General features: G+C 42.8%; 1 protein-coding gene across 26 annotated transcripts in view; it reads left to right on the forward strand.

Moving 5' to 3' along the window:
* The window catches only part of MGA (MAX dimerization protein MGA), a 127,572-nt gene that overhangs the window by 27,182 nt on the left and 73,050 nt on the right, over window positions 1-27,340 (forward strand). For 21 of the 26 annotated variants that reach the window (XR_009545341.1, XR_009545340.1, XR_009545342.1 and 18 more), the window contains exons 1-2: window positions 8,596-8,703; window positions 26,036-27,161. Coding sequence is in view for 22 of the 26 variants with exons in the window: in XM_060175016.1 (XP_060030999.1) it covers window positions 26,101-27,161 (1,061 nt within the window). In the remaining 4 variants the exon portion in view is untranslated. Of the gene's footprint in view, window positions 1-8,595; window positions 8,704-9,014; window positions 9,063-26,035; window positions 27,162-27,340 lie in introns of those variants that run through there. The other 5 variants (XM_060175017.1, XM_060175028.1, XM_060175019.1 and 2 more) reach the window with 3 other exon arrangements.

Here is a 27,340-nt window from a genome sequence, read left to right on the forward strand (position 1 = left end):
AGACCAAACCAGGAGCATCACTCAGCTCTGGCTTATGGTAGTGCTGGGATTGAACCTGAGACTTTTAGAGCCTCAGGCATAAAAGTCTTTTGCCAGGGGGCTGGGAGGTAGTATAGAGGGTTAAGCTCAAGGATCCTGTTCAAGCCCCGGCTCCCCACCTGCAGAGGGGTTGTTTCACACGTGGTGATGCGTCTGCAGGTGTCTTTTTCTCCTCTTGTCTTCCCCATCTCTCTTGATTTTTCTCTGTTCTATGCAACAGCAATGACAACAGTAACAACCAGGGCAACAAAAGAGAAAAAATGGCCTCCAGGAGCAGTGAATTCATAGTGCAGGCACCAAGCCCCAGTGATAACCCTGGGGGCAAAAAAAAAAGTATTTTTTTTATAATCATTATGCCATCTCCCTAGCTTGGAATGGTCTTGTTTATTTTCCTTCCTTCTAAATATTTTGTTTATTCATGAAGAATGATAGGTGGAGAGAGAACAAGAACCAGATATCACTCTGCTGGTACATTTCCTGCCAGTGATTGAACTCTGAACCTTATGCTTCAGAGTCCAAAGCTTTATTCACTGTGCCACCTCCTGGATCACTGCTGTCTTTTTAAAAAATATATTTTATATGTATGTACTCATATAATTATGTATGACATATAGATATCATTAGATAGATAATAGATACATAAGACATGAATGATACAGCATATAGCATTCATATATGTAGATTGTGTATTCACTTGAATATACATATATATGGAATATGAATATGTGGTTATATGTTCTATATATATCAACAGAATCAATACAAATCACTATAATTAAAAGTTTGGTGTATCTCATGAGTTTTCTACATTTTTGTGACATTTTAACATGCCATTTTCTTTACATTCTTCTCTTAAAACTGCTTTTAGTTATATTACTGTGCCAGTTAAGAAACTTTTTTTTTAGATTTTATTTTATTTTTAAATATTTATTTGTTGCCCTTGTTTTATTGTTGTAATCATTATCATTATTGATGTCTTCGTTGTTGTTGGATAGGACAGAGAGAAATGGAGAGCGGAGGGGAAGACAGAGAGGGAGAGAGATAGACACCTGCAGACCTGTTTTACCACTTGTGAAGCGACTCCCCTGAAGGTGGGGAGCTGGGGGCTCGAACTGGGGTCCTTACAACAATCCTTGCGCTTTGCGCCACGTGTGCTTAACCCACTGCTCTACTGCCTGACTCCCAGATTTTATTTATTCATTAATGAGAAACATAGGAGGAGAGAGAAAGAGCCAGACATCACTGGTACATGTGCTGCCAGGGATTGAACTCAGGACCTCATGCTTGAGAGTCCAATGCTTTATCCACTGGACCACCTCTGGGACCACAAAAAACTTTTTTAAATAAAATTTCTTTATTGGGGGATTAATGTTTTACAGTCGACAGTAAATACAATAGTTTGTACATGCATAACATTTCTCAGTTTACCACATAACAGTATAACCCCCACTAGGTCCTATGTCATCTTTTTCCAGGACCTGTGCTCTCTTCCCCCCACCCACACCTGAGTCTTTTACTTTGGTGCAATACTTCAACTCCAGTTCAGGTTCTACTTGTGTTTTCTCTTCTGATCTTGTTTTTCAACTTCTGCCTGTGAGTGAGATCATCCCATATTCATCCTTCTCTTTCTGACTGATTTAACTTTTTAAAGTGCTTTTAGTTATATTACTGTGCCGATTATGAAACTTTTGAAGCTCTTCAGTGGGCAGATTATTTATTTGCTCCTTGAGGGCAGGACTCTTGTCTTTAAAAAAAGGGTAGTACTCTTTAATTTCTTGTCCACTTACCAGTTACTAGGGGCAATAATATTCTGCCTTTTGACATGTGTTGGTTTTAGTTGCTATAGGCAGGCAAGGATCAATTATATTTTAAGTTAGCATGGTTCCTTTTATTTTCCTTTAGCATGTAAACTTTAATGTGGTTGGTGAAGAACTTTTGTGTTAAGTAGCAAGTCTTCTTTGTAGCCCACTCTGTATGTAGTTCTTAATAAAAAATGGTCCAGTCCATAAATTTGGACTTAGTTATTTTAAAAAATATTTTTATTATCTTTATTTATTTATTGGATAGAGACAGCCAGAAACTGAGAGAGGAGGGAGAGACAGAGACACTTGCAGCCCTGCTTCACCACTTGTGAAACTATCCCCCTGCAGGAGGCTTGAACCTAGGTCCTAGTGCACTGTAACGTGCACTCAACCAGGTGTGTTACCACCTGGCCCTGGACTTAGTTATTATGAGAGGAAGAGAGAGGAGGGAGAGAGAACAGAGCACTGCTCAACTCTGGCATATATAGTGGTGCCAGGGGTTGAACCTGTAGCCAGTAGGGCCTAAGGCATGAAACCTTACATCTTTACAGACTGGGTTACCTCCCTGACCCTGAGATTACTTTTATTGTATTGAATTAAGTTACTTCAAACAGACTAACCGAGGATTGGTGATGGTTTTATTTGAAGAATGGGGCCGTTTTCTTTTGTTTGAGCCATATAACTTCAATAGAAAATTGGCGGGGGGAGTCGGGCGGTAGCGCAGTGGGTTAAGCGCACCGTGCAAAGTGCAAGCCTCCGGCTCCCCACAAGCAGGGGAAGTCGCGTCACAGGTGGTGAAGCAGGTCTGGCAGGTGTCTCTTTGTCTCCCCTCTGTCTTCCCCTCCTCTTTCGATTTCTCCCTGTCCTACCCAACAACGACGACATCATCAACAACAGTAACTACAACAACAAAACAAGGGCAACAAAAGGGAAAATAAATAATAATAAAATTAAAAAAAAATTTGGCGGGGTGGGGCGGGGAGGGCGGGGGTGGGTGGGTGGCTGTAGCGCAGCAAGTTAAGTGCACATGGCTCAAAGCCATGTAAGTGTAAGGATCCTGGTTTGAGTTCCTAGCTCCCCACCTGCAGGGAGGTTGCTTCACAAGCAGTGAAGCAGGTTTCCAGGTGTTTATCTTTCTCTCCCTCTCTGTCTCCCCTTCCTCTCTGTGATTTCTCTCTGTCGTATCCAAAAACATCAGCAATACAATAATAGTAACAAGGGCAACAAAAGGGAAAAAAATTGCATCCAGGAGCAATGGGTTTGCAGTGCAGGCACTGCAACAACCCTGGGGGCAAAAAATAAATAAATAAATAAATCTGTTTGGGGGTGGGGGTAGATAGCATAATGGTTATGCAAAAGATACTGTCATGCCTGAGGCTCCAAAGTCCCATGTTCAGTCCCCCACACTATCATATGCTAGAGCTGAGCAGTGCTCTGGTTAAAAGAATAGTAATGGGGGTCGGGCAGTTGCGCAGTGGGTTAAACGCACGTGGCACAAAGCTCTAGGACCGACGGAAGGATCTGGGTTTGAGCCTCCGGCTCCCCACCTGCAGGGGAGTCGCTTCACAGGTGGTGGGGCAGGTCTGCAGGTGTCTATGTTTCTCTCCCACTCTCTGTCTTCCCCATCTCTCTCCATTTCTCTCTGTCCTATCCAACAACGATGACACCAATAACGACAGTAGTGACCACAACAATGGTAAAAAACAACCAGGGTAACAAAAGGGAAAGGATGGCCTCCAGGAGCAGTGGATTCGTGGTGCAGGCACCGAGCCCTGGCAATGGCCCTGGAGGCAAAAAAGAAAAATAATAATAATGATAAAATAAATAAATCTGTGTGGGATCTGACTAGATTAGGTAAGAAACAGGCATATCTTTGTCATGTTAAGACACTGAAATTTTTATTGAATATGAAAAGTGTGCATGTTAATTGGATAGGGCCAGGTGGTGGCACACCTGGTGGAGTGCACACATTACAATGCTCAAGGACCTGGTTCGAGCCCCTGTCCCCACCTTTAGGGATATAGCTTCGCAAGTGGTGAAGCAGGTGTCTCTCTTCCACTCTGTCTCCCCCATACCTCTCATTTTTCTGGCTGTCTTTATCCAATAAATTAAGAAAAAGGTATTTTAAAAAATAAATTGGATAGGGCCTATGTGCTTATAGAGCAGTCTTAGACCAAAACTACTTTCTGGGTGAAGTATTACATAGTCCAGTAGTTTTTGTCCCTAATATCCTGTATACTTTCAAATATTTTGGTAAAATTAAATCAAGGAAAACCAAGGGATAGATTTTTTGTTAGGCAGGACCAACAAGGTGAGTTATAACTGAAATCAGAGAATTTTGATAGCAAAGTACAATTCAGAAACCTTACCATTTAGTTTAACATTTTAAAAAAATGAGTTTTTGGGCTGAGAAGATAGCATGATAGTTATGCAAAAAGATTTCAGAGGGTCAGTGGTAGCACATCGGGTTCAGCACACACATGGCGTGGACCGCTTAAGGATCCTGATTGGAGACCTGGGCTCACCATCATGTCCCAAGTGATGAAGCAGGTCTCTCTCCCTCTCTGTCTCCCCTCCTCTCTCAACTTCTTTCTGTCCTATCCAACAACAACAGTAGTAATAATAACAAGGGCAACAAAAATGGGAAAAAATGGCCTCTAGGAGCAGTGGATTCATAGTGTAGGCACCGAGCTCCAGCTATAACCCTGGAGGCAAAAAAAAAAAAAAGACTTTCATGCCTGAAGCTGTGAGGTCCCAGTTCAGTCCTAACACCACCATAAGTCGGAGTTGGTATTAAAAAAAAAAGTCTGTGTGGCGGTTATGTCTATCTTGCATTAAATCCTGTATTCAATGGTGCCCCCACCTCCTGTGGGGGTGGGGGCACCATGCGCAGTAGAGCAGTATTGCAGGTGTCTCTTTCCCTCCCTTTTCACCTGTCAAAAATTAAATGTAACTGGTCTGGCAAGATATGCACTACTTTGGCATGTGTGTAACTCAGGTTTGAACTGGACTTCCACTGCATTGAAGGAAGCTTCAGTTCTGTAGTGTCTTTTCCCTCTCTCTGTCTCTAGGACTGTTCCTTGCCAAGTATGTAGCACATGTTTGAGCCTTGGCACCACATGAGAGTGCTACAACAGCTGGGAAATCTCTGCCCCCCCCATATATATATATATATATATATATATATGTGTGTGTGTGTGTGTGTGTGTGTGTGTGTGTGTGTGTGTGTGTGTGTGTGAAAAAATCATGGGATGGTGGAACTACACATGTAACCACTTGGGAAAACATAAGTTGTTCAAAAAGTGATTTCGTGGCTGGAAACTGGGATTGTAACTGCTGCTGAATGTGTGAGGCTCTGATCCCTGACATCTGTATGACAGTGTTGCTCCGTTTCTCATTCTCTAATCTCTTTCTTTTGGAAGAACGTGGCCTGGGAGGTGGTACAGTCAATAAAGTATTAAACTGTTAAGCACAGGGTCTTGTGTTTTTATCCAAGGCATAACATCTAGAGTGATGCTCTGTTCCTCTCTCTTTGGTAAATAAATCTTTCAAAATAGATTTTTTTTAAAAAAGTGGTTACTTGGTGCTAGTATGATATTAAACCAAAAACTGGGCCATTGAAATGGTGTGGCAGTATTATTCCTTTTAGATTATTCTTATAAAAACATTTTCAGGTCAGGCAGTGGTGCATGTGCTAGAGCACACCACCACATCTAGGACCTGGATTCAAGCCTCCTGTCCCCACCCAAAGTAAGCTTCATGAGCAGTAGAGCAGTGCTGTCTCTCTCCCTCATTTTCTTTTCTTTAGTTTTTAATCTTTATTTTAATTTATTGGATAGAGATAGGAATCAAGAGGGAAGGGGGAGATAGAGAGACAGAGAGAGACCTGCAGCCCTGCGTCACCACTCGTGAAGCTTTCCCCCTGCAGGTGGGGACTGGGGGCTCAAACCTGGGTCCTTCTGGATTGTAACATGTGCACTTAACCAGGTGAGCCCTCTCTCTCATTTTCCATCTGTTCCTACTTCTCTGTCTCTATCAAAAAAGAAAGAAAAGAAAATGGAGGGCCTGAGGAGATAGATAGCATAATGGTTATGCAAATAAACTTTCATGCCTGAGGCTCTGAGGTCCTGGTTTCAATCCCAGCACCACCATAAACCAGAGCAGTGCTCTGGTGAAAAAAATAAATAAATAAAAATAAAGAAAAGAAAATGGAGGCTGGGAGCAGTAGAAAAGTTGTGCAGGCACCAAGCCCCAGTATTAATGCTGGAGAAAAAAATAAATAAAAGAAAGAAAACTAGGTTTTGTGGGGTTTCTTCTTCTTCTTCTTTTACACCAGAGCACTGTTAACTTTGTCTTTGTCTTATGCTGAAACTGAAATTAAAAAAATATGGTTTTTATTTATATGGTTTTTATTATCTTCATTCATTAGATAGAGATAGTCAGAGATTGAGAGGGAAGGGGAATATAGAGAGGGAGGAGAGACACCTGCAGCCCTGCATTACCACTTGCAAAACTTTCCCCTTGTAGAAGGGGACTGGGGGCTCGAACCCAGGTCCTTGTACATTGTAACATGTGCACTCAACCAGGTGTGCCAACACCTGAAACTGAAAATTTAACCTGGGACTGCTGATCCTCAGGCATGGAATTTCTGTTGGGCTATCTTTCCTTATACCTACCTCTAGACCTTTAGTTTTAGTTTTTTTTTTTTTTTTTTTTTTTTAACCAGAGCACTGCTCAGTCTGGTTTATAGTGGTATGGGGGCTTGAACCTGGGACTTTGGAGCTTCAGGCATTGAGGGTTTCTTTGTATAACCATTATGCTATCTACCCCCATCCTAGACTTCACTTTGAAACATTGTGGATAGTTTCTTTCTCTTACAAGTAGATTAAATGTTGACTCCTGAAAGTTTAATGGCATTTCATATTGTTAGCTTAGTATAGGAAGAGAATAGAAGAGCTAATTTTCCTTCTCTCCAAGGTGTCCTTTGATGCCCCAACTGGAATTGCCATTTTTATCTTTTCAGATGCAACTACCACTAACCATGGATGGTAGTCGTTCACACTTTAGTGCCAGATGCTTTAATGCTGAGCCAACACAAACTTTATTTCTGCCTCAGAGAATAGAACTTTTGTATGTGGGAATCTTGAGAGGAAGACATTCTTGGATGAGGTAGGAGATTCAGAATAGTTTGCAGGAGAGAGGTTCTTAGGATTAGAAGTAAGGTGTCAAAGCACCTAGGACTCTGGGTATTATGATTCGTTGTATTAGTAACACTTGTTGATTCTGCCTGAAATGGGTTTTGGAGCAAATTCAGAAGTCCTTAAACCTTTGCCTGCACGTTTTCCAGTCCATAGTAATTCCAGCAGTTTTTCCAACACAGCATTGGCTCCATTGGTGTTGAGTATCCCCTCAGGAATAACAGTACTCACAGAAGACTTCTCTTCTTCTTCTTCTTCTTCTTCTTCTTCTTCTTCTTCTTCTTCTTCTTCTTCTTCTTCTTCTTCTTCTTCTTCTTCCTCTTCCTCTTCCTCCTCCTCCTCCCCCTCCTCCCCTTCTTCTTCCTCTTCCTCTTCTTCCTCCTCCTCTTCTTCCTCCTCCTCCTTCTCCCCCTCCTCCCCCCACTCCTCCTCCCGTAGCCAGTCAACAGCATCAGCTTGAAAGCTGTCAGGAGCTGCTTGTTGCTGGCTTTGAAAGTGACTGGGATCCATGTGGATTCAGTTGGCTAGGAAGGATCGTCAGTTTCCCCAATGAATGGGTACTCACGGGATGCACCACGAGAAGGTCGATCCAATGCATCCCACCCTTCTTCTTGATATACTGGAAGACCAGCTGGGATCAATCCTACTGGATAAGCCTCCTCCTCCTTTTCCCTTTTTTCTGAGTCTCCCATTCTGTTCATTCCTAGTGTTTTGTAGGAAGTCACCTAGCATGTGGTAGCTTCTCAGTACTCGCTAAGTCAACTAACAGACTGAAAGAAAACTGTTCCAGAAATATGGACCATAATCGCGACCCTCTCTTAATACTCACTTTAGTCTTTCATTTTAACCAGTCATCCCTTTCTACAAGTGCAGTGTGATTACAGAAGAGTAGCTGATAAGGGGTAGGAAAAAATTTTTTTTGATGTTAACTTGGAGGATAATGTTAATTGGTTCAATTCAGTTTGACGCATGGTATTCAGTCATTTTTCTTTACATCTCAAGACAAATATCTTGAACAAAAACTGTACACAACAAGATCAAGGCTTTAAAGCTAAGACTGTAGAAATTCTCATTTGCATTATTGTATTGTTTCATCTTTGTATGTGCTGGCAGAGGCCCCAGCTCGGCGCTGCTCGGTGTTGCTGCTCGGTGTTGCTGGTGGTCCCGCCATCCGTTCTTCTCGTTTCTCCCCGGGTCTTTCCTCTGCGGCCGCGGCCTCAGCCTTCGGGAGGAGAGGGTGTCGTGTACTGTGAGCTGCCGCGCAGGGCCCGCGGCTGAGCCTTCACAGCTTTCACGAGGGCTTCGCGTGCGAGGTCGCAGGAAGCAGCGCCCCCGTTCCGCTCCACCTCTTGGCTCTAGAAGCTTCAGCCGGCCCAGGTGGCTGCTGCAGCGGCGGCGGCGTAGGGGCGGGTCCCCAGGGTCCTGACTGCTCCCGGGCGTCCGGCTTCTTGGCGCTGGGGAGGGGCGAGGAGGGACGGCGCTTAGCGTCCCTGTTTGCGCCTGCGCAGCGGGCTCCGCGTTGTAGGAGCGCGTGCGCGGTGACGTGGACATCCGGTGCGCGCGCAGGCTCCTAGCTGGAGCGGACCCACGGTGTGCAAAGCGAACGGAATATCCCGCCCCCGGCGCGATGAAGGACTTGGGGTGAGGCCGGCCACGCCCGCACGGTAACTCGGGCCCGGGTGGAGGGCGTCGCTGTTGGGCTGGCCCGATAGGAATTTGCGGAGAGTTTGCTGTTCTTGTTTGTGGGAGCGGTGGGTGCGAGGAGTGCCTGGCTGAGCGATCTTCGCACGCTTGGCAGGCCCTGCGCCGGCGTCCTCGGCGCCGCCTGTGGCCCCAAGCGAGGCTGCGCATGCCGCCGCGCGCCGCCTCCCCCCGCTGAGCCTCGACGCCGCGCGCCCACGAGGTGGCCGGCGGGAAGCCCTGCGCTCTCGCCGCGTGAGTGGGACCGCCGCGTGCTGAGGCCGCGAGACCCAGACTTCCTGGTTCCGAGGGAATGGTGCTGGCTCGGCATTTCTAAGGCTCAGTAAGCGACATTTTGACACCTGTAAAAGTCTGCCTATGTCACTTCCGGGGTGTGTGACTGGCCGCGAGTGTAAACAGGACTGGGACGAGGTGGGGGCTCAGCGGAGCGCGACCAGGTAGCGTCCTGTGCCGGGTGGTGTCCGCGCCCCTGGAACTGCAACTGACTCCGCAGAGCGGGAGGTGTCCTGCTGAACCTTCGGACTCTGGGCAGCGCCAGGCAGGGGACATGGGGCTTGGAAAGGTATGGGGAGATGGAATCCTTCTTTAAGGAGACCGACATCCTCGGAGCCTGCTGCCGCCTCGTCAACTGCAGCCCACCGGCTGCCCTGCGTGCTCACAAAGACCCTTGGGGGTGGGCTGGTCTCCTGGACTACAAATCACACACCTCCACTGCTTTGAAGGCGTCTTTGGAAGAGTCTCCTTATATGCTCGGGGCTCATGTGTATAGGGCTTGGCTGTGGCATACGACCCTCTCCCCCCAATGAAGGAGCCCATTCTAGCTCGTGGTGTGGGCGCAGACCTGACCCGTGACCTGGGCGGGCTGTGCGTTGGCTACGGGTGTGATCTGGGCGGCTGGGCACGTGCTCAGGCTCCAGGCTCCTCGGTGTAGCTTACTCAGAGGCTCCCTCCCCTCTGCTCTCATAGCTCCTGCAGCCTGAGCAGACTGTGCCTGAGAATAGCCAGTGCTGGGGAAGCCCAGGACAAAGGTGTGTGGGAGAGACGTGAAGGGGGCAGCACTGACATAGGCAGTTAGACTCTGCTCTGACACCTGAAATTTGCCTTGTGGGTTTGTGGTAACTCTTCTGCCCTATATATGTTTTGGTCTGAACAAGTGCTTACGAATAAATAGCAAATGCCCTGTTTTAATTAGTGTGATTAACCCAGTGATATATTTTTTTCCCTTCAGTTGCTGGGGATCTGTGCAAGCACTACGAATTCACCGCTTCTGGTGGTCTTTTTAACTTTTTTTTTTTTTTCCTTTTTACTCAGTAGGACAGAGAAATTGAGAGAGGAGGGGAAGGTAGAGGAAGAGAAAGACCTGCATTTGGCTTCACCGCTCTTGAAGCGTCCTGCTGCAAGTGGGGGATAGTACTCGAACCTGGGTCCTTGGGCATATCTTTGCTCATAGTACTGTGTGCTCCTAACTAGGTGTGCCACCGCTCAGCTCCCCCAGTGATAATTATTAACTGGTGTGGAAACGATGTATATTGTTGAATACTGAAATTCGGTGATATTCTAGTACAGTTTAAGTTTCAAAAACAATTATTTGCTCTTGTGTATATTTGTATTAATGCTAAAGATCAAACAAATACCTTGCCAATCTTTTAGAAGTGCTTTTTAAAAGTTGTCTTTTTGTGAGAGACACCAAAACAAACTCAGCTCTGGCATGTCCTCTGCTGTTGATCAAATCTGGTACTTCATGTATTCAAAGCTTTACTGCTGCCTGAACTATTTGTACAGTGTTTTTGTTTTTCTCCCCCCTTCCTTCCTCTTATCTGGGGCTCAAGTGCCTGCAACGCTACCATTCCCGGTTGTTATTTCTTTCTCTTTTTTTTGTTTCACTTACACGGGGGAGAGGCAGCTGAGAGATACTTGCAACACTGCCTCTACCACCTGTGAAACTTTCCCCCTGCAGATGGACCTGGGTTTTGAACGAGGTTCCTCTGTCATGGTAACATGTTAACTGAGTGAGCACCACAGACCTATGCACTCACCCTCCACACACATTGAATCTTGAGCTCTACCACTCAGTTATATCCCTGCCCTGTAATATATTTGTTGCTAGCAGATTGTGGCTATTTGTCACAACTTTGTGAACATTCAAAATGGATTGATTAGTACTTGAATGCCTTTTTTTTTAGATAGTGGTATTGACTGGGAAGTTTGGTTTCAGGTTTTTTTGGAGGGATATGAAGGTTGTCTACTAGTGGATTTTATAAATAGTTCACTGGTGAAAAGGTATTTAGAATAAGAACTCTGAAGTTCTAAGCCATGAAGGCAAAAAAAATACTTTTTAAAAAAAGTTTTAATATTTATTTTCCCTTTTGTTGCCCTTGTTTTTTATTGTTGTAGTTATTATTGTTGTTATTGATGTCGTCATTGTTAGATAGGACAGAGAAATGGAGAGAGGAGGGGAAGATGGGGAAAGACACCTGCAGACCTGCTTCACTGCCTGTGAAGTGACTCCCCTTCAGGTGTGGAACCAGGGGCTCGAACTGGGATCCTTGCCCCTGTCCTTGCTCTTTGTGGCCCATGCGCTTAATCTGCTGTGGTACCTCCTGACTCCCGATAATTATTTTTTATTTTTGTAAAACTGTTACCCCCTTTTTAATATTTATTTATTCTCTTTTGTTGCCCTTGTTTTATTATTGTTGTTATTGATGTCGTCATTGTTGTATAGGACAGAGAGAAATGGAGAGAGTAGGGGAAGACAGAGGGGGAGAGAAAGACACCTGCAGACCTGCTTCACCACTTGTGAGGCGACACCCCTGCAGGTGGGGAGCCGTGGGCTCAAACCGGGAGCCACAGGCTGGTCCTTGCGCTTTGCACCACCTGCATTTTGCACCACCTGCAATTAACCCGCTGTGCTACCACCCAACTCTCCCAATAATAATTATAATATACAGACTCTCAGGCCAGCAATAGCCCACCTGGGAGGGTGGCCAAGTTTAAGCCACAGCCCCCACCATCAGAGAAGGAAGCTTCAGTGCCATGGTGTCTTTCCCACTCATTTGTTTTCAGTCTCTGCTTGTCCCTATCTGAAAGAGTCATTTTAGAGTGATGAAGCCCCACTGCTTGGGGGGTGGAGGGGGCTGAGAAGGAAGGAAGGAATAGACTTAGAATACAGGAATGCAAATTAAATCATCCTGAAATACTGTTTTCACTCCTCAGAATGACAGAAAGCTTGTTACTTAGATGAAAACTAAATATGTGTGTGTATGATGTTTTCAGAATGTTGCTAAGGTTATGTCACAACTGGAAATATTTTCATTGTTCATTATTATAGTTAAGGTAGATAAATCCTTGATGTTGAAAAATTAAACTGATATTCTAAAAGAATTGTTTAAATCACAAGAGATAGGTAGAAGGCAGAGCAACACTCAGACATATGTGGTGCTAGGGATAAGACTCAGGACCTTAAGACCAATTTCAGAACTTTGCTGTCTCTTGGGCTGAACTGAGCTTTTTTGCATGTTGAGTTACATACGTATACCAACACTTTGATCTCCCTAAAAGATTTTAGAATCTTGCTTGGATTATTTATTCTTAAAGAACTAGCCTAGTTTTTCCTGAAGTATATTTATATTTTATTTACTTGTTTATTTAGGACAGATTAAGAGAGGGAGAGAGACCTTCAGCAATGCTTCACTCCCTTAGCTATACTCCTACAGGTGGGGACCAGGGGCTGTTGAACCTGGATCCTTGTGAATGGTAACCTGTGTGCTCAACCTTGTGTGTCACCACTCAGCCCCCTAACATTTCATTTTTTTAAAAATTTATTTTTTATTATAGTTACTGTTGTTGATATTGTCATTGTCAGGACAGAGAGAAATGGAGAGAGGAGGGGAAGTCAGAGAGGGGGAGAGAAAGACACCTGCAGAATTACTTCATCGCCTGTGAAGCGACTCCCCTGCAGGTGGGGAGCCGGGGGCTCGAACCAGGATCCTTACACTGGTCCTTGCACTTTGTGCCACGTGCGCGCTTAACCCGTTGCACTACAGCCCGACTCCCATAACATTTCATTTTTGCAGTTGGTTGTAGACTGTAGAGTAGTATTTGCATGTTTGAAACAACCAAATATGCTGGTTTGACTACCTTTGATTAGAAAATTCAGTGTATTGGGCTGGGCGGTAGTGCATTGGGTTAAGCTAACATGGCGCTAAGCGTAAGGATCCTGGTTAGAGCTCCGGGATCCTCATCTGCAGGAGGCTTGCTTCACAAGCAGTGAAGCAGGTCTGCAGATGTCTATTTTTCTCTCCCCCTCTTTGTCTTCCCCTCTGGAGTTCTCCCTGTCCTATCCAACCACAACAACAATAATAACAACAATAAACAACAATAAACAGCAGGGCAACAAAAAGGGAAAAATAGCTTGCAGGAGTAGTGGATTTGTAGTGCAGGCACCGAGCCCCAGCAATATATATACATATACATATACATATACATATACATATACATATACATATACATATACATATACACATATTTTTTTTTACCAGAGCATTGTTCAGCTCTGGTTTATGGTGGTGCGGGGGATTGAACCTGGGACTTCGGAGCCTCAGGCACGAGAGTCTCTTTGCATAACCATTATGCTATCTACCCTCCACCTTTATAATTTTTATTATTTGATAGTCAGATATCAGGAAGGGAGGGGGAAGATAGGAATGGAAACAGACCTGCATCACCATTTATGAATCATCCTCCTATAGGTGGGGACCAGGGGCTTGAACCCAGGCCTTTGCAAATTGCAATATGTGCACTCAACCAGGTTTGTTACCAACCAGCCCCTGCCCGTATCTTTTTTTTTATTACAAAATTTATGCCTTTGGGATTATGTATTTTTAAAAACATTTTATTTTTTTATTTTTTTCTTTTTTAATCCGCTTTTCTCCTTTCATATTTAGTGATTTGTTAGACTATAAGTTAATAGGAGTGTATATTAACACCATTCCCACCACCAAAGATCTGTATCCCCCCCCCAGTGAAGCTGAACATCTACCCTTTAGGTCCCCACCCCCAGCGGTGAACCACCAGCTTCTGGGGAGGATGGTTTTGAACCTGAAGCTGTGTCTGTCTCAAAGTCCACAGGCAGAGCCACTACACCAGCCTGGCAGTCTACTCTACCCTTTAGTTTTTTTTTATCTTTATTTATTATTGGATAGAGATAGAAATTGAGAGGGAAAGACACAGACATACACCGCAGCACTGCTTCACCACTCATGAAGCTTTCCTCAAGCAGACGGGGACCAGGGGCCTGAATCTTTGTCCTTGGGCACTGTAATATGTGCACTTAACCAAGTGTGCCACCACCTGGCCCCTGAATTACGTATTTTGATCAACTAGTGAAATAACTGTTGGAGGTTTTTATTTTTATAGCTTCAAAAGCCATATATAATTCATAACCCTGAAAATTCTTTTGTTGTCTTGCACATAAAAAATATTAGATACCTGTGTATAAAGAATTCAGATAGTTGGGGGTCGAGCAGTGGCACAGTGGGTTAAGCGCACATGGCTCAAAGTGCAAGGACCGGCATAAGGATCCCAGTTCAAGCCCCCAGCTCCCTACCTGTAGGGGAGTCGCTTCACAGGCAGTGAAGTAGGTCTGCAGGTGTCTGTCTTTCTCTCCCCCTCTGTCTTCCCCATCTCTCTCCATTTCTCTCTGTCCTATCCAACAATGAACGACATCAACAATAACAATAATAACCACAACAAGGCTACAACAAGGGCAACAAAAGGGGAAAAAATGGCCTCCAGGAGTGGTGACTACATGGTGCAGGCACAGAGCCCCAGCAAAGAATTCAGATAGCTTACTACTTTATTATTATTATTAACACCACGGCACTGCTCAGCTCTGATTTATGATGGTGCTGGGAATTAAACCTGGGACCATTGTTGCCTTAGGCATGAGAGTCTTTTTTTGCATAAGCATTATGCTATCTCCCCTGCCTTGTACTTCATCTTTGTTGAGGCAAAAGGGAGTTTTTGAAATGGGTGTACATAAATTTAGCATAGGCTATAACTCTGAATGGGTTTTCTATCAGCTGAATCTTTGTCATCTCATAGATGACGATAATTTTCAGTTTTGTTTTTTTTTTTAAACCAAAGCAGTGCTTTATGTGAGGGGGATTGAACCTGGGACTGGGGGGAGCCTCAGGCATGAGAGTCAGAGACCTCTTAGGTTTGGCATATAGTGGTACTGGGGATTGAACTTGGGACTTTGGTGCCTTAGGCAGGAAAATCTTTTTGCATTCCTATTATACTGCCTCCCCAGTCTTCATAGATTAAATTTTTTAATGATGGTTTAAAAAAACTTGTTTAAAACTAGTTATAGCTGTGTTGAAATAAAATTTTATTTTATTTATTTATTTTTAACCAGAGCACTGCTCAGCTCTGGCTTATGGTGCTGCAGGGGATTGAACCTGAGACTATGGCACCTCAGGCATGAGTTTCTTTGTATGACCATTATGCTGTTTACTCCTGCCCGAAATAAAATTTTAATACTGTAGAAAATAATATTAAGAAATGTTGGGTTTTTAATGTGAAAAATATATAGATTTTATTTTAAATAGAGAGATACAGAGAGGAAGACACACACACACACACAGAGAGGAAGACACACACACACACACACACACACACACACATACACACCCCGCCGCGGCGGCCGCCACCACCACTACCACCACCACCACTACCACCACCACCACCACCACCACCACCACCACCACCACCACCACCACCCCTCCCCCCAGAGCAGTGTTCAGATCTGGCTTGTGGTAGATCTGGGGATTGAACCTGGGTCCATTGGTGCCTCAGATGTGAAAGGCCAATGTATAACCACTCTGTTATCTCCTCTGTCCAGAAGTCTTGATTTAAAAATTTTGAATATTTATTTATTTTCCCTTTTGTTGCCCTTGTTCTTTCATTGTAGTTATTGTTATTGATGTCGTTGTTAGATAGGACAGAAAGAAATGGAGAGAGATGGGGAAGATGGAGAGGGGGAGAGAAACACACCTGCAGACCTGCTTTACCACCTGTGAAGCGACTCCCCTACAGGTGGGGAGCGGGGGGCTTGAACCGGGATCCTTACGCTGGTCCTTGTGCTTTGCGCCATGTGTGCTTACCCACTGTGCTACTGCCCGACTCCCAGAAGTCTTCATTTTATAAGTAATGTAAAGCCAAACAGAGAGAAAGCTTAAAGTACGAATTTATATTAGAGTTCCACTAAATTTGTTTTAGTATGATTTCTTTATCGGTGATTTAATGTTGGTTTACAAAATTATAAGATAACGGGTACAATTCCATACCATTCCTACCACCAGAGTTCTGTGTCCCCATTCTCTCCATTAGAGACTACAGTGGTTTTCCAAGATCACTGATGTGGATTGACTGTTATTTATCTATCTAAGCCCATTTTTTTTCTTTTTTATTGGGGAATTAATGTTTTACATTCAACAGTAAGTACAATAGTTTGTACATGCATAACATTCCCCAGTTTCCAATATAACAATACAGCCTCCACTAGGTCCTCTGAATCCTTCTTGGACCTGTATTCTTCCCACCCACCCACCCCAGAGTCTTTTACTTTGGTGCAATACGCCAATTCCATTTCAGGTTCTACTTGTGTTTTCTTTTCTGATCTTGTTTTTCATCTTCTGCCTGAGAGTGAGATCATCCCATATTCATCCTTCTGTTTCTGACTTATTTCACTCAACATGATTTTTTCAAGGTCCATCCAAGTTCGGCTGAAAACAGTGAAGTCACCATTTTTTACAGCTGAGTAGTATTCCTATGTGTACATATACCACAACTTGCTCAGCCACTCATCTGTTGTTGGACACCTGGGTTGCTTCCAGGTTTTGGCTATTACAAATTGTGCTGCCAAGAACATATGTGTACACAGATCTTTTTGGATGGATATGTTGGGTTCCTTAGGATCTATCCCCAGGAGAGGAATTGCAGGGTCATAGGGTAGGTCCATTTCTAGCCTTCTGAGAGTTCTCCAGACTGTTCTCCATAGAGGTTGGACCAATTGATATTCCCACCAGCAGTGTAGGAGGGTTCCATTGACCCCACACCCTCTCCAGCATTTCCTGCTGTTACCTTTTCTGATGTATGACATTCTCACAGGAGTGAGGTGGTATCTCATTGTTGTCTTTATTTGCATTTCTCTGACAATCAGAGACTTGGAGCATTTTTTCATGTGTTTCTCAGCCTTCTGGATCTCTTCTGTGGTGAGTATTCTGTCCATGTCCTCCTCCCATTTTTGGATGGGGTTATTTGTTGTCTTGTTGTTGAGTTTGGCAAGCTCTTTATATATGTTGGTTATTAAACTCTTGTCTGCTATATGGCATGTAAAGATCTTCTCCCATTCTGTGAGGGGTCTCTTGGTTTGGGTAGTGGTTTCTTTTGCTATGAAGAAGCTTTTTAATTTGATTTGGTCCCATAGGTTTATACTTGCCTTAGTCTTCTTTGTAATTGGATTCGTTTCATTGAAGATGTCTATAAAATTTATGCGGAAAAGAGTTCTGCCAATATTTTCTTCTAAGTTTCTGATAGTTTGTGGTCTAACATCCAAGTCCTTGATCCACTTGGAATTTACTTTTGTATTTGGTGAAATACAGTGCTTCAGTTTCATTCTTCTGCATGTTTCAACCCATTGTTTCCAACACCATTTTTTAAAATTTTTTATTTTTTATTTAAGAAAGGATTATTAATTAACAAAGCCATAGGGTAGGAGGGGTACAATTCCACACAATTCCCACCGCCCAATCTCCATTTCCCACCCCCTCCCCTGATAACTTTCCCATTCTCTATCCCTCTGGGAACATGGACCCAGGGTCATTGTGAGTTACAGAAGGTAGAAGGTCTGGCTTCTGTAATTGCTTCCCCGCTGAACATGGGCGTTGACTGGTTGGTCCATACTCCCAGTCTGCCTCTCTCTTTCCCTAGTAGGGTGGGTCTTTGGGGAAGCTGAGCTCCAGGACACATTGGTGGGGTCTTCAGTCTAGGGAAGCCTGGCCGGCATCCTGATGACATCTGGAACCTGGTGACTGAAAAGAGAGTTAACATACGAAGCCAAACAAATTGTTGAGCAATCATGGACCCAAAGCTTGGAATAGTGGAGAGGAAGTGTTAAGGGGGTACTCACTGCAAACTCTAGTGTACTTCTGCTTTCAGGTATATATTTTGCAGTAGTTTACGGATACGTGTGAACATATGCTCTCTCTCACAGAAACTGGTGTATATCTAGGTTTTGGGACTTTGTTAGAAAGTGAACCACCTGAGATGAAATTAGAGTATACTATGAAAGGAAAGGTCTCACCCGAGTAATGAAGTTGAAGGGTTGTCATTCCACACGTGAAGTCTCAAGTCTGAAGTGAAGCATATTGAGGTGGCAATCGTTGTGTTGCCAACACCATTTGTTGAAGAGACTCTGCTTTCCCCATTTAATAGTCTGAGCCCCTTTGTCAAAGATTAGATGTCCATAGGTGTGGGGCCTCATTTCTGGGCTCTCAATTCTATTCCACTGGTCTGTGTGTCTATTCATGTTCCGGTACCAAGCAGTTTTGATGACAATGGCCCTATAATACAATTTGAGATCAGGGAGTGTGATACCTCCAGTTCTGTTCTTTTTTCTCAGGATTGTTTTGGGAATTCCAGGTCTTTTCTGGTTCCAGATAAACATTTGTAGCATTTGTTCTATTCTCCTAAAAATATGCTTGGGATCTTGATAGCATTACATTTGTAGATGGCTCTGGGTAGTATATTCATTTTGATGATGTTAATTCTACTAACCCATGAACATGGAATATCTTTCCACTTCTCTGTGTCTTTTTCAATTTCCTTAGTAGTGACTTACAATTTAAAGTATACAAGTCTTTCACTTCTTTGGTTAGGTTTACTCCTAGATATTTTATTGTTTTTGTTGCTATAGTAAAAGGAATTGATTTCTGGATTTCAATTTCTTCTAACTTAGTGTTTGCATAGAGGAATGCCACTGACTTTTGAATGTTAATTTTATAGCCTGACACCTTACTTGTTAAAATTTGTAGGCTCCTGTTGGCCGGGCTAGCTTCACGGGCGGGTAACAGAGACAACGGGTAGCGGAGACAACGGCTGGGCAGGGAAGCTGTATTTCTTTATTCAGGAACAACGATTCATAAACTAAGACAAACTAATCACCAAACAGAACTCTGCTGTCTCTTTGCGGCAGCACAAGCACTCTCTCTTACTCTGGAACCCAGGAACTCTCTCCAACTCTCTCTCTGGAACTCAGGAACTCTCACGGGGTTCCTCGGGGTGGTGCCAAGCAGGCCCGTGAAACTAACTGGACTTACTGTATTTCCTGATGATTTCCAAAAGCTTCTTGCTGGATTCCTTAGGTTTTTCTGTGTATACTATCATGTCATCTGCAAATAGGGAGAGTTTGACTTCTTCTCTTCCAATCTGTATCCCTTGAATTCCTTGCTCCTGCCTGATTGCTATGGCAAGAACTTCCAACACTATGTTGAATAGTAATGGTGATAGTGGGCAGCCCTGTCTAGTACCTGATCTGAATGGAAATGCTTCCAGTTTTCCACCATCGAGTATGATGTTGGCTGTAGGTTTGCTATATATAGACTCCACTCTCTTGAGGAATTTTCCATCTATTCCCATTTTTTGTAGTGTTTTGATCATAAAGGGATGTTGTATTTTGTCAAAGGCTTTCTCTGCATCTATTGATATGACCATGTGGTTTTTGGTCTTGCTTTTGTTGATGTGGTGGATCACATTGATTGATTTACGTATATTAAACCAACCTTGCATGCCTGGGATAAACCCCACTTGTCTTTTTGATATACTGCTGTATCCGGTTGGCTGGAATTTTGTTCAGTATTTTCGCGTCTATGTTCATCAGAGATATTGGTCTGTAGTTTTCTTTTTTGGTTGTGTCCCTGTCTGCTTTTGGTATCAGAGTGATGCTGGCTTCATAGAAGCTAGCAGGGAGTATTCTAGTGTCTTCAATTTTCTGGAAGACTTTTAAAAGTTAGAGGTAATAGTTCTTCTTTGAAGGTTTTGTAGAATTCATTTGTAAAACCAACTGGTCCAGGACCAGGGGAGATTTTTGATAACTGTTTCAATTTCATTAGCTGTGATAGGCCTGTTCATGTTATCCATTTCCTCTTTACTTAGTTTTGGAAGTTGGTATGTATCTAGGAAATCGTCCATTTCTTCCAGGTTCTCTAGCTTGGTGGCATAGAGTTGTTCATAGAAGCCTCGCATGATATGTTGAATTTCTGCGGTGTCTATTGTGATATATCCTCTTTCATTTACTATCCAGCTTATTTGGGTCTTCTCCCTTTTTTGTTTTGTGAGTCTGGCTAAAGGTTTGTCAATTTTGTTCACTCTTTCGAAGAACCAACATTTATTTTCGTTGACCTTTTGTATGGTTTTCTTATTCTCAATGTTATTTATTTCTGCCTTAACTTCAGTGACTTCTGTCCTTCTGGTTGCTTTAGGGTTCCTTTGTTGTTGTTCTTCTAGGTCTTTAAGATGTGCAATCAGGCTGTTTATTTGTGCTTTTTCTTGTTTCCTAATGTGTGCTTGTATAGCTATGAACTTCCCTCTCAGTACTGCCTTAACCGTTTCCCAAATATTTTGATAGCTTGTGTCTCCATTTTCATTGAAGTCTCGAAACATTTTGATTTCTTCCTTGATTTCCTCTTTGTCTTAGAGGTTGTTAAGAAGTGTACTGTTGAGCTTCCACATTTTGGGACTATTACTAATCTTTTGTTGATTGTTAAGTGTTAGTTTAATACCACTGTGGCCTGAGAAGATGCTTTGGATGATTTCAATGCTCTTGAATTTGCTGATGCTGTCTTTGTGGCCTAACATATGTTCTGTCCTTGAGAATGACCCATGTGGATTTGAGTGAAATTTGTATTCCAGTTTCTTGGGATGAATGACTCTGAAAATGTCCAATAGTTCTAGTTTATGTATCTCTTCATTTAGCTCCCTTATGTCTTTATTGATTTTCTTCCTGGATGATCTGTCAAGTTGAGAGAGTGGGGTGTTGAAGTCCCCTACTATGACTGTGTTGCTGTTAATATATTGCTGTAGCTCTTTCAGTAGATGTTGATGTATTTAGATGGCTTCTCATTGGGTGCATAGATGTTAATAATTGTTAAGTCCTGTTGATTGACTGATCCTCTGAGTATTAAGTAGTGTCCATTTCTATCTTTTTTAATCTTACCTATTTTAAAGTCTATCGTGTCAGATATGAGAATAGCTGTTCCTGCCCTTTTTTGTGGGCCATTGGCTTATATGATAGTTTTCCATCCTTTCCCTTTAAGTCTGTGTTTGTCTTGTTGCATTAGGTGGGTTTCTTGTAGACAGCATATTGTTGGGTTGTATTTTCTTTCTTTTTTTTTTTTTTATAAATATTTATTCCCTTTTGTTGCCCTTGTTGTTTTATTGTTGTTATTATTTATTACTGATGTCGTCATTGTTGGATAGGACAGAGTGAAATGGAGAGAGGAGGGGAAGACAGAGAGGTGGAGAGCAAGATAGACACCTGCAGACCTACTTCACCACTTGTGAAGCGACTCCCCTACAGATGGGGAGCCGGGGGCTTGAACCAGGATCTTTACGCCGATCCTTGCGTTTTGCGCCACCATGCGCTTAACCCGCTGCGCTACTGCCTGACTCCCTGGGTTGTATTTTCTGATCCATCTTCCTACTCTGTCTTTTCATAGGTGAATTCAGGCCATTGAAATTTATTTATATCAAAGATCGAAGATATTTTAACCCCATTCTTGTAGAGTTTTAGAGTGTTCTGATATATGTCCTATTTATGATGGTCTCACTGTTTATAGAAGACCTTTCAGAACTTCTTTGACGTTCTGAAGTAGATTCCTTCAACTGTTGCTTGTCTGAGAAGGTTTTGATGCCTCCATCTAGTCTGAATGATAGTCTAGCAGGATAATTGTATTCTTGGTTGAAAGCCTTTCTCATTGAGCACTCGATAGATATCTTGCCATTCTCTTCTAGCCTGTAGTGTTTGTGTGAAGAAGTCTGCTGCTAATCTTATGGGTTTTCCTCTGTAGGTGACTCTTTGTTTTTCTCTTGTAGCCTTGAGGATCCTTTCTTTATCCTTATTCCTTTCCATTCTAAATATGATGTGTCTTGGTGTCTTTAAGTCTGGGTTAATTCTGTTTGGGACCCTCTGGGCTTCTTGAATCTTTATGGCTTTGATGTTGTCTAGACTAGAGAAGTTTTCAGCTATTATGGCCTGAAGAATGCTTTCTTCCTCTCCCTCTCTTTCTTCCTCTGGTAAGCCAATAATGTGTATATTGTTTCTTTTGAAGTCATCCCATAGGTCTCTGTTGTTGTTTTCAGCATCTCTTAGTCTCTTTTTGAGATTTCTTACTTCTTTTTTAGTTGTCTCTAATTCGTCCTCGATCTTTCTAATTCTGTCTTCAGCCTCATTGATTCTATTCTCTCTGCCCTCTACTGTTTTCTGGAGTTCATCTATTTTTTTTTTCCTTGTTCTGATAGTTTTATCTTGTTCAGCTAGTTGTGTTCTTAGCTCAGCTATTTCAGCTTTCAGCTGTCTAATAACCTTGCGATAATTAGTGTTTTCTTTCAGAGTCTCATTTGTTGTTCCTGTATTTCTGACTACAATTCTTTCAACTCTTTACTCCTGTGATTATTTCCTTAGCTAATGTTTGGATGTTGAACTCGTTATTTTGTGCTTCACCCTTTGGGGGGCTTTTAGCTGGGACTGTTGTCCTGGTTAGTTTCTCCAATATTTCTTCTTGTTGCTTTACCCATTTTATACATTATGTTATGAGTTCCCTCTCTTAGTACTTTTCAAATTACTGATCACTATTTCCTGGATTGACTTGTGTAAGGTAATTAAAGGGTTCACAGTGGTGGAAGTTAACAGTTGTTTCAATAGTATTTTAATCCCTGAGTTGGAGCTCAGTGGTTTACAAGCCTCTTTTTTTTTCCCCCTCTGTAGGCTATGGGAGCCTGAGGTCTTCTAAACTATAAGTAGGTCTCTTAGCTTAATCACTGACTCCTGACCAAGAGATAAGAGATAAGGCAGGGTGTGGCAGAGATAGTCCAGTGCTTATGCAAAGAGACTTTCACAGCCCCACAGCTATGCCACTTAGGTATAGGTCTTCTCCTGAGTTTCTTGGTTAGATCTCTGTCTCCTGGTGTCCCTCCCTGCCCGCTGCTCCAGATTCTGAGGGCAGTAGCAATGGAGACTCAGAGTTGCACTTGGTGAGTCTCTGGGGAGTCCTCTCCTCCCTTCAGCTGTCCCCTTGTTGGTGGAACAGACTGGGGGGTGGTGTCTCAACTTATAAACCGCCGGACTGTTACCAGCCACTTAGTCTCTCCCTAGGGTCCTCTCTGTCACCAGCCTCGTGTGTTTGCACTCACCGGTGATTTTGTGGGTTCCTGTAGCCGTTCTAGTCCTGTCTTGTTGTCCCAGGTGGTCTCCTTTGGTATTCCTAGTTGATCCTCTCTATGCCCGTTTTTTCCTATGGTCCTGCTCTGTCTTTTTTTTTTTTTTAATTTAAGAAAGGAGACATTAACAGAACTGTAAGATAGGAGGCTTACAACTCTATACAATTCCCACCACCCGATCTCCATATCCCATCCCCTCCCCTGATAGCTTTCCCATTCTCTATCCCTCTGGGAGTATGGACCCAGGGTCGTTGTGGGTTGCAGAAGGTGGAAGGTCTGGATTCTGTAATTGCTTTCCCCCTGCTCTCCTTTCTAAGTCATACCTATTACTACTTCTGAATGTCTTTCCTTTTTATCCTTTTCTCTCAGCCCTTATAAATTGGGTTTCAGAGCCCTCTCTAATCATCTTCCCCTAACATTTCTCCCTTTTTCTGGGAGTATGGATCAAAATTCTTTTTGTCAGTCTAGTAGCGTGAAAAACAGTATTTAGATTTAATTGAAGTTACTGTATTCTGAGATTGCTTCTTCCTTCTCATCCCCCTCACCCCTCCACCCAGTGGTGGGGCTTCATCACCGCAGAATTACTGTTTCAGATAAGGGCAAGCAGAAGACAGAATGAATGAGTGGGAAAGAGACCGTGGCACTGAAGCTTCTATCTTCCTGTGGTGGGGGCTGTGGTTTGAACTTGGCCACTCTCTCAGGTGGGCTGTCTTGCTGGCCTGAGACTCTGTATGTTCTTTATTTTTATTTTTTGCCTCCAGGGCTATCGCTGGGGCTTGGTGCCTGCACCATGAATCCCCTGTTCCAGGAGGCTATTTTTTCCCTTTTGTTGCCCTTGTTTATCGTTGTTGTTTAGGACAGAGAGAAATCGAGAGAGGAGGTGAAGATGGAGAGAAAGACACCTGCAGACCTGCTTCATTGCTTATGAAGTGATTCCGCCTGCAGATGGAGAGCTTGGTGCTCGAACTGGGATCCTCCCACAGGCCCTTGCACTTTGTGTCATGTGCACTTAATTGCTGCACTACCGCCCAACTCCCGAGACTGTGTATTTCATTTTATTTTATTTTATTTTTTTATGTTTTTGAGAGAGATGCAGAGAGAGAGACAGAGAAACACCAGAGCACTGCTCAGCTCTGGTTTATGGTGGTGCGGGAGATCGAACCTGGGATTTAGGAGCCTCAGGCATGAGAGTCTATTTGTAGAACTATATATTTTTATAGTCATTTCCTTTGTTCAATTTTTGTTTCATTTTTGGGTTTTGTTGATTTGTAGGAAACCCTTCTAGGGAAATGAGTTCTTTGTGATGCAAATGTTTTCCTACTTAAAAAAATTTGTTTTGCTTTGATGCTTTTTTGCCACATTGAATAATCATGATATTGAATTTGTAAAAATGTTTATTGACTGCTAGGTTTTGCATCCTGATTATCAAAACATTTTCTCACTTTTTCTTTGAGAATTAAGAAAATTGCTCTTGAGACCTTGAAGTATGGGATTAAACACTTGGTGATCCCCCCCCCCCCCACAGTGAAAGTTCTGAGATGTGGTGCTGTTTGACAGTTAATTCGTAAACACCAGTGATTAACCATGGTTTCTTTTTAGTATTTGATATTATGGAGAGATTTAAAGTGAAGAAGGAGGTAGATTGAGAAAAAGACGCCTGCAGCTCTGTTTTACCACTTAGAAAGCTTCTCCCCTAAAGGTGGGGACTAGGGTCTCAAATCTGGGCCATTGAGCCTGATAATGTGAATGCAGAACTAGATATAACATCTTTAAGTACATGTACTAACAAGTGATGATAGCTTTTTGTATACTTACGAGCCCATGTCAGTATAGTAATAGCTCATTCAGTACAGTGGTAACATGGAGATTTATTTATTTTTAATTATCTCAGGAGAACATGTTGTGTTTTTAAAAAAGTCCTCTGGGGGACCGGGTGGTGGTTGAGCGCACATTACAATGCTCAAGGACCAAGGTTCAAGCTACAGGTATCTGCCTCTCTCCCACTTTAATAGTTCCCTTCCCTCTGAATTTTTAGCTGTCTCTAACCAATAAATAAAGAGAATGCCAAGAAAAAAAAAAAAAGTCCTTTCTCAAATTAACTCATAACATCTTGCCACCCATTTGCAATGCAAACCTCCAGTGTAATTTCTTTTAAGTTTGCTCTCCTCTCTTTCTCTCCCCTTGTGCTGCAAAGGCCTACTTTTTCATTTGTTCTGGGGGCGGAGAGAGAGAAATAAAGGAGAGACAACACTGCATTTTTATAACATTTGTGCAACTTCCACTATGCTATGGTGCTCACTTAGGGTGCTGTGACTTGAAGCTGAGCCTGGCACTTTACCTAACAGTGATCTGTCTTCCAGTCCCTGCGTTGTACTTTTGTGTAGTTTGTCTAAAATGAACATACACTTAGGTGTTTGTATATGAAGTTAAAATATTTATAGTGCATTATGGAGGACTGGGATATGAGTATACTAATTAGATTCAAAAGGACTTTAAAAGGTAGTCATATGCCTGGGAGATGATTGAGTAGAGTGCTGAACTTCCAGACATCCCATGTGCCAGAGTGATGCTATGGTTCTTCTTTCTGTATCTTATGCTAACAAATAAAACATTTTTTAAAAAAGTTAGCCATTTTAGAAAAACTATAGTGATTGAGATGTAGGAGCAGTGTCTTAGGAATGCATTTTTGAGGTAACAACTGTTCTCTTATTTTTGTTAAAATACAACTTGGTTAAAGGTGGTTTTTTTTGTTTGTTTTCTTTCTTTCTTTCTTTTTTGTCTTTTGTTGATTGTTTTTAGGCTGGGAAGGCCATTATGACTGTGATGAGTACAGTTATCTAACTACTGAGTTTCCCACTGGAATCATGGAAGAGAAACAGCAGATTATATTAACTAATCAGGATGGTGCAACAGTGGCAGGAGCTGCACCTACCTTCTTTGTCATCCTAAAACCGCCAGGAAATAGCAAGACTGATCAAGGAATTTTGGTTACTAATCGAGATGCCTGTGCTTTGGCTAGCAGTGTGTCATCCCCAGGAAAGTCGAAAGGAAAGAGTTGCCTTCCAGCTGATTGTACTGTGGGAGGAATAACTGTCACCTTGGATAACAATAGCATGTGGAATGAATTCTATCATAGAAGCACAGAGATGATTCTGACCAAGCAAGGAAGACGTATGTTTCCCTACTGTCGTTATTGGATAACAGGTTTAGATTCCAATATGAAGTATATCCTTGTCATGGATATATCTCCTGTGGATAACCATCGTTATAAATGGAATGGTCGTTGGTGGGAACCCAGTGGAAAGGCTGAGCCCCATGTTTTGGGGAGGGTTTTTATTCATCCAGAATCTCCTTCCACGGGTCATTATTGGATGCATCAACCAGTTTCTTTCTATAAACTCAAGCTTACCAACAATACACTGGACCAAGAAGGGCACATAATCCTGCATTCTATGCATCGCTATCTGCCAAGGCTTCATTTGGTGCCTGCAGAAAAGGCTACGGAAGTGATACAATTAAGTGGTCCTGGTGTTCATACTTTTACTTTCCCACAGACTGAATTCTTTGCAGTAACAGCTTATCAGAACATTCAGATTACCCAGTTGAAAATAGATTACAACCCATTTGCTAAAGGTTTCCGGGATGATGGACTGAATAGTAAGCCCCAGAGAGATGGAAAGCAAAAGAACAGCTCTGACCAAGAAGGGAATAGTGTTCCCAGTTCTCCTGGTCAACGGACCCGTCTTACAGAAAGTGAGGCATCAGAAATACAGCTAAGTGATTCAGACCCCTTATCTAGGGGCCATGAAACACCAGGCAAGGATTTGGAGAAGCCATCCCTTATGATAAAACGAGACATTGTAGGTTTCATGAATATTGATTCAGCACTTGAAGTCCCTCAGTTGAAGCAAGAAGTTTCTGAAAGGTAGGTAACAGTGTTTTCTGTTCATAGAGATAAAAGTAAGGTTTTTGATACACTGGTTGTGTGGACTACTGACTTTAGACATTTGTAGGAAAAAAAAAAGATTTTGCTGTCAGCATTGGGGCTCAGTGTCTGCATCATTCTACCCTTCCAGGAGGCCTTTGTTTCTTTTTCTTTTTGAC

The sequence above is a fragment of the Erinaceus europaeus genome, chromosome 16 (assembly GCF_950295315.1).
Source record: "Erinaceus europaeus chromosome 16, mEriEur2.1, whole genome shotgun sequence".
Classification (NCBI taxonomy): Eukaryota; Metazoa; Chordata; class Mammalia; order Eulipotyphla; family Erinaceidae; genus Erinaceus; species Erinaceus europaeus.